This window comes from Dermacentor albipictus, chromosome 5 (genome assembly GCF_038994185.2).
Source record: "Dermacentor albipictus isolate Rhodes 1998 colony chromosome 5, USDA_Dalb.pri_finalv2, whole genome shotgun sequence".
Lineage (NCBI taxonomy): Eukaryota > Metazoa > Arthropoda > Arachnida > Ixodida > Ixodidae > Dermacentor > Dermacentor albipictus.
The window spans coordinates 52,586,027-52,598,473 of record NC_091825.1 but is presented as its reverse complement, the minus strand read 5'-3'; the positions used below and the strand labels follow the sequence as shown (position 1 = coordinate 52,598,473).

At 47.1% G+C, this 12,447-nt stretch overlaps 1 protein-coding gene across 1 annotated transcript in view; it reads right to left on the bottom strand.

The window, feature by feature from the left end:
• Positions 1-256: 256 nt before the first annotated feature.
• LOC135899159 (ornithine decarboxylase-like) overlaps positions 257-12,447 on the bottom strand; it is a 42,206-nt gene continuing 30,015 nt past the window's right edge. Inside the window, exons 8-9 of the mRNA XM_065428417.2 lie at positions 5,287-5,495; positions 257-1,854 (exon numbers count right to left, since the gene is read on the bottom strand). Coding sequence (XP_065284489.1) covers positions 1,806-1,854; positions 5,287-5,495 — 258 coding nt within the window. The 3' untranslated portion in view covers positions 257-1,805. The remainder of the gene's footprint in view (positions 1,855-5,286; positions 5,496-12,447) is intronic.

Below are 12,447 nucleotides of genomic sequence, written 5' to 3'. Positions count from 1 at the left end.
AAGGGCTTGACGGAGAACTCTTACATAGAGCAACTGGTCATGCGTCCCGCGTGTTATGAGGCTGACTGCAAGCTCTGAAGTGCACTGAGTGGCAAGAGAACTTGGCACTCCACGTGTTGCTCTTAATTGCGTTGTGCAACCTCAACCGAAAGTGGGTAGTTTTGTTGTGCTAAAGCGGCACATTCCTTTCTACCTGCCATGGTGGCGTAGTGGATTTAATGCTGTGCTGCTAAGCTCAAAGGCGTGGTATCGAATCATGAAGGCGGCGGTGACCGCATTGCGATGGGAGCGAATTGCAAAAAAAGACCGTGCACCACATGCGCTGGACACATGTTAAAGAACCGCATGTGGTCAGAATCAATCCGGCGTCCCCCACGACGGTGCGCTTCAGAATCAAACAGTGCTTTCGGCACGTAAACCACCCAAAAAATGTTTTCCTTTGACATTCGTTGCTGCATCCGAGCTAAGTTCATCAAAACTTGTGGAGCATAATTGGGGCCTAGAAGCCTTGAGATACCTAACATATTGAACCGTAACTGGAACATGAGTTTCTGTCGAAGAAATTAAGTACTTTTACTAGAAACCACCTTTTCTACCAACCGAAAGCCGCCGCCGCCCAATCGCATTGAAGAAACGCGCCTTCTGTACATGAATGATGCTGTAAGGCGCAAAAGCAAGACGTTGGCTGCGCAAATTCAAGCCCATTGAGCTGCCAGCTGAAAGCGCCCAGCATGTTTTGTTGTTTTTAGGGTGAAAACTTTATTATGTCCGCTTTGCGCACGCACCCTACGCAGGCGGGATATTGCCCACACCTCACCCCAAACTGAAATGCCGCCAGGTAGTCGCCTGGCGACAACTGTAGACAAATACCTTCCCCAGCCCGGTGCGATTGCGGCAGATTTTCCCCGCAAAATACCCGAGTGCTCTTTGCAAGTTATGTCAGGCAACTAGAGCGACGCTCTCGCACATCTTGTGGAAATTCCTGTTATATCATATAAAATGGCAGCAGCTCCCGAGGCTCTTGCGTCGAATTGGGCCGCCGCTGTGCGCAGCTCCAACCTCAAAATGCTAGAGTGGGCAGTCCAGCGGGCCCAAGAGACGGCGACGAGGCAAGGCCTCGAAGTCCCTTCATGAGAGACCTGAGCCTGCGTCGTTAAACTTTGCCGGATTTGCAATAAAGTTGTTTGCATCCATACCTTTCGTCAAGGGCAGGAAACATACATGCGTCGCATTTGTTAGCGCGATTTGGGCTATCTGTGTTCGTTCCAACGTTTTGTTTTATAGTTCCAGCGCTAAAGAATCTGCATCCGCTCGTCCGTTGCTAGCTGAGACATCAGGCCGTCACTGTCATGACGGCGGAGCTTACTTCACAAATTCTCAAAGAAAAAATATCTCAATTAACAAAAGCCATCATGTTGGAATGTGGGAACGCTGATAAACGAATTCAATGAAATCGACGCAGAAAACAGTACAATCCGTTATCACATCTCACAAATATAGTTACTCGCAGGAGGTAGGGAGCCCTTGACAGCATACTACACTGTCGGGGATATATATATAGAAGGGCGTTTACCTACTTTATACGAATATGCCTACATGTACTTGCAGCTCGCTGTGGTCCAGTGGGTATACGCATCCATAAGGATGTCCACAGGTTGTCCTACTTGAGGTTAACTAAGCATGTAAGTTCTAATTGCATCTCCTACTGAAGATACCTTAAACCATAGTCACGGTGTCGGGGACATGTGACCTTCCAGCAATTTACCACAAAATGTGCCACGAGGTAAAATAGTGTATGGGCCTTATCAAGCAGTATCCAGGAAGGAAACAATTTGCTTTCGGCGCAGGAGTTCTCTGAAATAAAAAGAAAAGGGCAGGCAATAAACTTTCTTTTAACCTTATGGGTGACTAGGCAAGCCTACTAAATGTCAGTTCAACTTCAAAGTGACCCAACCAGGGAACTATGAAAAACTATAACATGCATGCCATGTCTCAAGATGGAACATGTCACCAAGAGATTACAAGGAACCTTTCGTCCCTGTAAAGTGTAGTTGAGGTTTTGTGCACTTTCTTATTAGGAGGGTGCCAATATTCGCGCACACGATAAGCAAGAGAAGGTTGACAATGTCTGCACTTTTATAACTACCGCGCATATCATTTTTTTCACGGGCAGTCTGCAGTAATTCACAATTTGGTAGCATGCGAACGAGTAAGTAGATGTGAAAGTATAGATGAACATTAAAAAGATCGAATAGACCACATGAAGATTCAAAAATGAGGCCTAGCCCCGTTAAAGTTATGCGAGAAGGTACTGTGGCTTCGGAGTCGATGCATGCTAAACATCATATTGTCGGGCATGGATGATATAGTGTTTACCATAATATTAATGTTTATTTTCATCATCACACTGACGAAGGAAGCTATAGGTAAAATCTCTTCGTAGAGGCAGCTTGACAAATGCCGACAGCTACCTATTATCGTTTAATAATCTGAATAGAAGGGATAGTGCTATTTATGCCTCTGTGTTGTTGAACATAAGAAAAGATGTCCCTGTTATATGTCGGAGGTTGATATGGGTGTCTAGCAAGTGTACATGCCACTGTGTGCAGGTTTACTCTGTATTAACTGCCGAACCAACCTGATGCGGTGCCATTGCCTCGGAATTAACGGGACTGCACCTCTTTTGGAGTGCCTACTGAGTGACAAACATGTGCCTTCCGTGTTTATTTCTGCAAGCGCTACCACACAACAGTTTGCGCAATGATAACTAAGGTTTCGTTTTATCCTACAGGCGTATACTGAGATACTCCAGCCATCCGTACGTCTCTCCAGTCAATTTACCCGAACATTTGGGATATGGATAGTCCAAATAGAAAGTCAGTGCCACGGTCTGTAATAACACGGTTCAGACCTGATAGAGTCAGCAAGCAATAAAAAATACAATAAACGTTAAATATTTTATTAGTTACGCGTACACGGCGATGTTTCAGTCATGGCTGTTTCCCATGGTTAAAACTCGGGCATTCAAGGTAAAAAATGTTTTTGGGTAGCATTCATAGCAGTACCAGATATCATAGAAGTACGCGATAGTCACTTATGATCTTATTAACTAAATTTCAATTATTGTTATCTGTTATTACTTCAAAGAAAGTGTTGCTGCTCCAGGGCAACACTTTGAGCCTATGCTTGGCTCAACGTGTGTCCTCCGAGAAAATAATGACCTTTCGTTTCGATACATTCGTCCCTAAAATCAGCCACAAGATATGCCGATCTTATAGCTGTTTTTGTCTCGTAATGCCCGATGGAGACTGCCTGCAAAGTATCAACAGAAGCACCAATGTGCACACTCAGGGTGCGTATATCTCGGACATGATGCTGTTAAATAGTAACAAATTCGTTACTGCCTGGTTTTAATTGCACATCCTGACGTACACATTAAAACCACAAAGTACAAGCGCAATCCGTAGAGCTTTGCTCGCTATCCAACTGAATGTGACGATCTTTAAGCCGATAACGTCCGGCCACCCTCCATGAAACGAGAAGCAACGAACTTTCGGCGTCAGCCAGTCGGCGACGGCCGCCCGCCACCCGACGTCCAAAAAACTTGGAGAACGCTGAAGCTTCGCCTTTAAGAGTGGAACATGATAGCATTCAAATATGCCTGACTGCTTCACGCGCTTCCCAGCAGCTGGAGCGTATGTAACCGTAATCTTTACCTGGAAGTGCTTGCCTCGAACGTTATGCACAAAGGCGAGCTTTGTGGTGGAACCACGGCCTCTAACGTGGGCCGCGATGCGGTACACTGTAAACTAATTTGCACTTAAGCGTGCGCGAAGCTGTAACAAGCCACTTCAGAAATGCATCGAGGACAGTAACCACACCTATAGCTCATTCAAGGTCCGTGAGAGCACATGGTGATTATTTAAAAAAAATTAAACTATGGGGTTTAACGTGCCAAAACCACTTTCTGATTATGAGGCACACCGTAGTGGAGGACTCCGGAAATTTCGACCACCTGGGTTTCTCTAACGTGCACCTAAATCTAAGTACACGGGTGTTTTCGCATTTCGCCCCCATCGAAATGCGGCCGCCGTGGCCGGGATACGATCCCGCGACTTCGTGCTCAGCAGCCCAACACCATAGCCACTGAGCAACCAAGGCGGGTACGGTGATTATTCGTCTTCACTGGTTGATACAGACACGGAATGTCCTTTGCTGCCCTCTAAACCCACTGCCATGACAGCGGGCCGTATAGTGGTCGTCTGCGCCAAGAAGCTAAGAATGATAGGCGCATTAAAACCGGTTATAGAAGAGGCAAGCGTGGAGATGGATATAATGAAAAGGAAAGCGTTCAGCAAGTGCTGAAGCAGCTGGTATAGTCAATGCGCGTGATTCTCTGCGGTCTCCAGAATCTGGCCGCTAAATGTGCCCTGCAGGGGCTAGCTGTACTGAAGCCACTTATCGCAGCTCTTTGCATTTTGTAAAAGTGTTGCTTGGCACCTGTGCTGCTCATGCAGAAGCCCACATACTAACTTTGTCTTAGCGTCTCTTTTTGTAGGTTCATTTGAACTAGTGACCACCGAGATCTGGCACCCGCTGGTAGTTTCATAGATGACATTTCTGAATGTTTATCAGCAGAATGTTTAACTTGCTTTTACCGTTGCGCATCCCTATTTCTATGTCATCACCCCTTATCACACATTATTGTCCCCGCTTACCCTTCCCCCCATGCAGAGTAGCAGGCTAGAGCGCGCTAGTTCAGGCCGACCTAGCTGTTTGCCTTCGTTCAAATAAATGCCCCCCCCCCCTCTCGCATCAAAAGGTGGTCACTGTGCTTATTATAGTCACGTATAGCGGCATCTGAGTTTAATATACGAGGACTCGTTGCACGAGCTTTGTGCCCTTATCTGACAAAGTATTACATAATCACAGGACGCGTACTGATCAGACTGCTCGAATTTGGTGATTTCTTACCTTTTGTGTCCTAACGCAAAGTTCGATTTATGCGAGACACCCATGTGGAATCCTTTGTTTTGGTGGGGGGGTCTAGTTTTCAACGGCCGGCAGTTCTTTAACATGCACACGAATCTAACATGCACACGCGCATCGTTGCGTCACGCGCCTGTCAGAATTGACTGGAGTAATCGAAGCGACCACACCATGCGGACTGGATGAAAACCACAGCGATTGAGCCGACACGGCCCAAGCTATGGTACCACTAAGGTCGTACACGCACTCACAATCATGGTTTTCAAAGAGTACTCATTGATTCACATTTGCACTCACTGCACAAACTTGCTGGCTCGGTAATGGATATCTGCGTTGGGGAACCCATTGAAGGGGGAGGTAATGGTGATGCTGTATGCGCCCATGTTCTCGAAGCATAACCAGTCACCCACGTCCATGTCAGGGAGCCCGCAGGCGCTTTTTATTCTGTCCGAGCCATCGCACGTGATGCCCCACACCATGCTTGGCTGCATGGGACCCGTCACCTCCTGCATGGTAAGAAGCATGAGCGCGCACACGTCTCTTGGTGATAGTGGCACCAAATGGCTTTCAACTATGCGCTGGAAAAAAATGAAAAGCAGTGAACAACACACAGGTTCAGAAAGCATCGAGTATATTGGCCACGAGATCGAGCAGAGTCATTAAAACTTCTTTCTGGGCGAGTTGGTGCATACTTTACATAAAAACTGTTACAGCGCAAACACATGCAAACACAAAGTATAAGGGACAGGACACAAGCGCTGACTGTCAACTAACTTTTATTAACGGAAGACGGATACCTTATATAACGGGAAAGGCAGAAGTGAAGGGGGAAGGGAGTGATACAATCGGGAAAATGACAATGCGCATCGATGAACGAACGTGCCAGCAGTCAACGTAATCAGGCGCGAAAAACAAGAAAACGAAAAAACTAGAAAAACACTAGCAAAAGGCGAGGGATATTAAGATACAATGAAATCAGTAAGCAGTCGCTTCCAAAAAATGAAGCTCTGCCGCAAAAAGCGGTACAGAAGGGGTGCTTACGCACTTGCTGCCATATTTGTGTATGTGGAACGCTTCCAAACTGACGCGCGCCGTCGCGTCGGCACTCTTGCCGAGAATCTTCGTCTCTCCCAAACGAGCCTCGCATCCTGTGCATCCAATTACGTGCGCGACCAAATGTGCTTACTTGTCCTTTAAGTAGCTTAAATTTCGGCTATGTTCCCCCAAGCGTTCATTAATGCAGCGGCCGGTTTGGCCGACATAAGCGTTTCCACACTACAAGGGAATGGCGTAGACCACTCCTGTGGAACACTTGATGAACGGCTTCTCATGTTTTAGCTGGCAACCTCTTTTTTTAGAGTTGCAGATGCGTGGGCATAACTGTGCCAGCTTGTTGGGTGCCGAAAAAACAACGGAAACACCATGCCTGTTGGCTACCTTCTTAAGACTGTGCGAAGTCTTGTGCAGGTACGGCACAACCAAAGGCTTGTCGGTCTTCCGACGGTCATCTTTTCCTCGTGTTCCAGTTTTAGCTTCTGAAGGAGGGTCTCGGACACCGCAATCAAGACCGAATGGGGGAACCCCGCCGCCACAAGTCGGCTGGCCTGATTCTCAAAACTTTTCTGCATCAGGTGCGGGCACGACTTCTGAAGAGGCGATTCCAAACAGTGCGACGCTATAGCTCTTTTTACAGTTTTGGAATGCGCTGAATCATATGGCAGCAAGTCCTTTTTTGCGCGAGGCAAGTAGCCCCAGCAAACGTGCTTTTCATGAAAGGTTATGATGATGATGATGATATGTGGTGTTTTGTGGCGCAAGGGCCAGGCTTGGCCAAAGAGCGCCATGACAAGTGGTGATGTTGACGATGTATTGTGGAAGATGTAACTTGGCTGTATATTGGCCTAAAAATAGTCGCTGTAGAGTGCGTAAAATCTACTTGCTATAAAATTATGGCGATGACAGATGACGAATACTATGAACATTAAAATCCATCGTAAAAGAATGATGCAGAATAGAAAATATATGAGATGGTAAAAATGTCTGGAGCACTGTTGCCTCGCCAGAGCCCTTGAAACACAAGGGCCTAGAGGCAGGTGCTACACGAAAGAACTATCACAGCGCCATCCTCTGAAAAGAGGAGACGCTACGAACATGTGGGGCTAATAACATGCAACACAACATCTTTCAGATAACTTAGGACTGCGTTAGTGTCGAAGAGCGGTTCTGGGCCGAGTAACATTACAGGATGAAGGGGAATATGCTGCCGGTATGCTAACGGAAAATGTTTCTTTCTGTCAGATTCGGCTTTCCGACACTCCAGGAGGACATGGAGGACGGTCAGCCTCTCTCCGCATCTCCCACAGGCTGGAGGCTCACTTCCGGTGAGTAGGAAATTATGGGTGCCAAACGTGTGTCCTATTCTGAGACGACAGAATAGGACATCTGTTCGGCGCGATTTTGTAGTAGACGGCCAAAATCCTAACTGTGGTTTTATCAGGTGGAGCTTATTATCCGTTTCCGCATCCCACATGTGTTGCCAGTGATCTCGCAGCCTCCTTCGCAAGAAAGGCCTCAGATCTGTGACAGGCACTGCAGCGGTAGGGTTAACAGCTAGCAATGTGATTGACGTGGCCATCTCGTCCGCCAGAACGTTACCTTTGATTCCCCTATGGCCAGGGACCCAGCATATTATGATATTCTGGTTAGATGAGTACGCTTTGCACAAGACCGAATATAGTTAATTAAATACGGGATTTTTATGTTTGCTGAGTGACATTAAGGCCTTCACGACGCTGAGAGAGTCTGTATAGATCGCTGCTTTTGGAAGTTTCGATTTTCTTATGTGCTTTACAGCAGAGAGTAATGCGTAGGCCTCGGCCGTAAAGATACTTGTTTCCGAATGCAGTACATCGGATTCCGAAAACGATGGGCCGACGGCTGCATAGGATACCCCGACATTTGACTTCGAAGCATCTGTGTAAACCTCTGCGCAGGAGTGCTTGTGCTGGAGCTCTAGGAAATGCATTCGGATTTCGGCCTCAGGAGCGTGCTTTGTAACTTTTTTAAAGGATATGTCACACTGTATCATCTGCCATTCCCAAGGAGGTAAGAGCTTGGTTAGATGCATTAATCGATGCTCGAGGAGTGGGACATGCATTTCATCGCTAAGCTCCTTCACACGCAGCGAGAAAGGCTGTCTTATGGAGGGACGATTGCTAAAAAGTGTAGCGCACGTCATATCGGTAACGTTATGAAAACATGGATGTTCAGGATTGGAGCGTATTTTAAGGAAATATGTAAAGCTGATGTATGATCTCTGTAGGTGGAGAGACCATTCATTTGATTCTACATATAGACTTTGTATGGGACTCGTTCTAGAAGCGCCAGTGGTCAGTCGTATTCCTAGATGGTGCACTGGGTCTAGCATCTTTAGTGCGCTCGGGGCGGCAGAGTGATAAATCACAGCACCATAGTCGAGTCGCGATCGAATGAGGCTTTTATATAGATTCATTAAATACTTCCTGTCACTACCCCACGTAGTCTGGGATAGAAGTTTCATTATGTTCATTGTTTTCAGACATTTTTCTCTAAGATGTTTAATGTGGGAGACGAAAGTGAGTCTGTAGTCAAGTATGATACCTAGGAATTGTGCTCTTTGCTGATAGGTATTCGTTGTCCACACTGTTCTAAGGAAGGATCCGGAACAAGGCCTCTCTTTCTTGTAAAAAGAACGCAAGAGCTTTTGTTAGGATTGATCTTAAATCCATTCTTGTCTGCCCACACTGAGACTTTGTTGAGGCCATGCTGTACCTGTCTCTCGCAGACTGCGAGGTTACAAGATTTGAAAGCTATTTGAATGTCGTCCACGTAGACAGAGTAAAAGATGGCGGGTGGTAATGAAGCACGAAGCGTGTTCATCTTCACTATAAAGAGCGTGCAGCTGAGCACGCCTCCTTGGGGTACGCCCGTTTCTTGCGTAAAAGGGCGTGAGAGTGCATTACCGACTTTTACTCGGAAGGTACGATTTGACAGATAGCTTTCTATTATATTATGCATATTACCGTGGATGCCCATTTCTGACAAGTCTCTTAAGATTCCGTAACGCCACGTCGTATTGTACGCCTTCTCCATATCGAGGAATATGGATAAGAAGAATTGTTTGTGAACAAATGCGTCCCGGATATTTGCTTCTACACGTACAAGGTGGTCATTTGTGGAGCGTCCTTCTCGGAAGCCGCACTGATAAGGATCAAGCATTTTGCTCTGTTCAAGGAAAAAGATGAGTCGCCGATTCATCATTTTTTCGAACACCTTACAAATGCAACTTGTGAGGGCTATCGGGCGGTAGCTTGCCACTGAGGAAGGGTCCTTGCCTTGTTTCAAAACAGGGATCACAATGGCTTCCTTCCATGCAGCTGGAAGGTACCCTGCATCCCAAATGGTGTTGAAAAGTGTGAGTAGTGTAACCTGCGTGTCATTGTGTAAGTGTTTGAGCATTTCATACATGATTCTATCAGATCCTGGTGCGGAGCTGTTCCATGCGCTCAAGGCAGCTCTCAATTCGGCAATACAAAAAGGACGGTTGTAAGGCTCATTCTCTCGACCTTTTCTTGTTAATGGCTTACGTTCTTCTGTTTGTTTGTATTTGAGAAAGGATTGTGTATAGTTTGTTTGACTTGACACGCTCTCAAAATATTCCCCAAGTGAGTCTGCCTGGTCTTGCAGTGTATCGCCCTGTGTGTTTACCAGGGGGAGTGAATGTGTTTCGCGCCCTCTAATCCTATTAACTCTGTTCCAGGCTTTGGCCTCATCCCTAAACGAGTTAATGCTCGATAAAAACTTGTGCCAGCTTTCTCTTCTGGCTTGTCGGCGGGTTCGCCTGCCTTGGGATTTTACTTTTTTAAAATTGATAAGATTCTCCGCAGTGGGGGAGGCGCGCAGAAACCCCCACGCCTTGTTCTGATTCTTACGAGCGATCCTACATTCGCTGTTCCACCACGGTACACGTCGTTTGCATGCCAAACCACTTACTTCGGATATGCATTTTGATGCGGCATCTATTATGAATAATGTAAGATACTCCACAGCAGCATCAATTTCTAGAGAAGACATGTCGGCCCATGAGATGTTAGTGAGAGTTCGAAATTTCTCCCAGTCAGCTGTGTCTATCTTCCACCTAGGAGCTTGCGGAGGATATTCGTTTTCTTTAGATGTTCTTATCAGTATAGGGAAGTGGTCGCTCCCGTAAGGATTGTTCGTGACTTCCCATTCGAGTTCGGGCAGTATGGACGGGCAAAGTATGGTAAGATCTGTTGAAGAAAAGGTTCTGTTTGCTAGGGAGTAATACGTGGGTTCCTTCTTTTTGAGCAAGCACGCACCTGAAGAAAAAAGGAACTGTTCAACAAGACGACCTCGCGCGTCTGTACGAGTGTCGCCCCACAGGGAGCTGTGCGCATTGAAATCGCCAAGAACAACATAGGGTTCTGGCAACTCGTCTATAAATGACTGAAATTCATGTTTGTTTAATTTGTAGTGTGGGGGTACGTAGATCGCGCAAATGGTGACGAGTTTATCCAGAAGAACAGCTCGAACCGCCACTGCTTCAAGGGGCGTTTGTAGCTGTAAACGCTGACAGGAAACACTTTTATGAATAAAAATGGCAACGCCGCCTGATGATACGACAGCATCATCGCGATCTTTGCGAAACTTAATATACGGTCGGAGAAAGTTTGTATGTTGTGGTTTTAGGTGTGTTTCCTGTAGACACAGCACTAGTGGATTGTGTGTTTGGATAAGCTCTTGCACATCATCAAGGTTCCTAAGAAGACCTCTGATGTTCCATTGAATTATTTGTGTATCCATATTGGAGGTCAGTAGGTGCTGTGTGTACAGAAGTAGTGATTATCGAAATTACAGAAATTAAACTACAGAGCCCTTTCGAGGCCCTGTAACGGGAGTTTTGCCCTTTCTGGAGCGTTCGAGGGATCCTCGCCGCTCCTTAGGCGCTTGGGGCGCCTTGAGGATAGGTGTTGTGTCCATTGCCTGTTGTGAGGCGCCGGACACGTGCTCTTGCGAGCGAGAAGTTATCAGGGAGAGTCCCGCCTTGGATTCCAAGACCGCTGCGCCCACCGGCCCGGAGGTCGATGGGGCTCCCTGGGGAATTTGGCTGCGCCGGCTGCTGCCAGCGCTGGAAGGGGCCGGGGTGGTTGGAGCAGCCTTAGCTGCGCCCAACTTCGAGGTAGAAGGTCCCTTCTGCTCGGTTGGCGGAGCAGCGCTAGCTGCAACCACCGTGGGGCAGACGGCGTAACTGCCGACTCACCGTTTGTGGGTCGGACAGGCGCCGGACGCCGTTGTGACGCTGCCCCCTGACGCGCCACTTCGGCAAAGCTTTTCTTTGGCAGGTATGCAACCCGCCTGCGTGCCTCCTTGAATGAGATATTTTCTTTCACTTTGATCGTTACTATTTCTTTTTCTTTCTTCCAGGATGGGCACGACCGTGAGTACGCGGCGTGCTCCCCATCACAGTTTACACACTGGAGAGCGTTCTCACAAGTTTCAGTGGTGTGTTCTGTGGCACTGCATTTAGCACAAGTTTGGCGGCCGCGACAGCTCTGCGAGCTGTGGCCGAAGCGCTGACATTTGAAACAACGGAGTGGATTGGGAACGTAAGGCCTGACACGGAGCTTTATGTACCCGGCCTCGATTGATTCGGGCAGGACACTTGAATTGAATGTGAGAATTAGGTGTTTGGTCGCAATTTCCTTACCATCGCGCCTCATCTTTATTCTTTTCACATTAACAACGTTTTGCTCATTGAAGCCCTCTAGGAGCTCTGCCTCTGTCAACTGAAGTAGGTCATCATCTGAGACAACGCCGCGTGTAGTGTTCATAGTGCGGTGCGGAGTCACTGTCACTTGAAAGTCTCCAAAAGACACTAGATTAGGTAGGTTTTCGTATTGTTTCAGGTCACGGAGCTCCAAAAGGAGATCTCCACTTGCCATCCTTGAGGCCTTGTAACCTGGGCCAAGAACCTCAGTTAAAGACTTCGAAACTAGAAATGGGAAGATCGTGCGTACTTGCTTATCTGACTTTTCCGAATGAATTACGTGAAATCGTGGGAAGTTGGGTCTTTGTCGTCCAAAAAACTGAAATACGTCTTCGGTGCGCCCTCTTTTCTGAGGGCGATCTGGGAGGGTAGGGAAGGAACTAGCCATAGAATAATTTAATTTTCGGCAATAACGCCAACCACCCACCGTGGAGCCCTACAAGGGGACGTTACAAGGACTGTAAGAACAGGTCCTGCAAACGCCAGTTGTACGTTATCACTATAACCAAATATGAGATAACCTAGGTTGGTTATTCACACAAGGTTAACCCTTGCTGCCTGGAAAACTTGGAAGTAAACGGAAGCTAGGAGAAGACAGGAAAGATGAAAAGTAAGAAAAAGACGAAGACTGG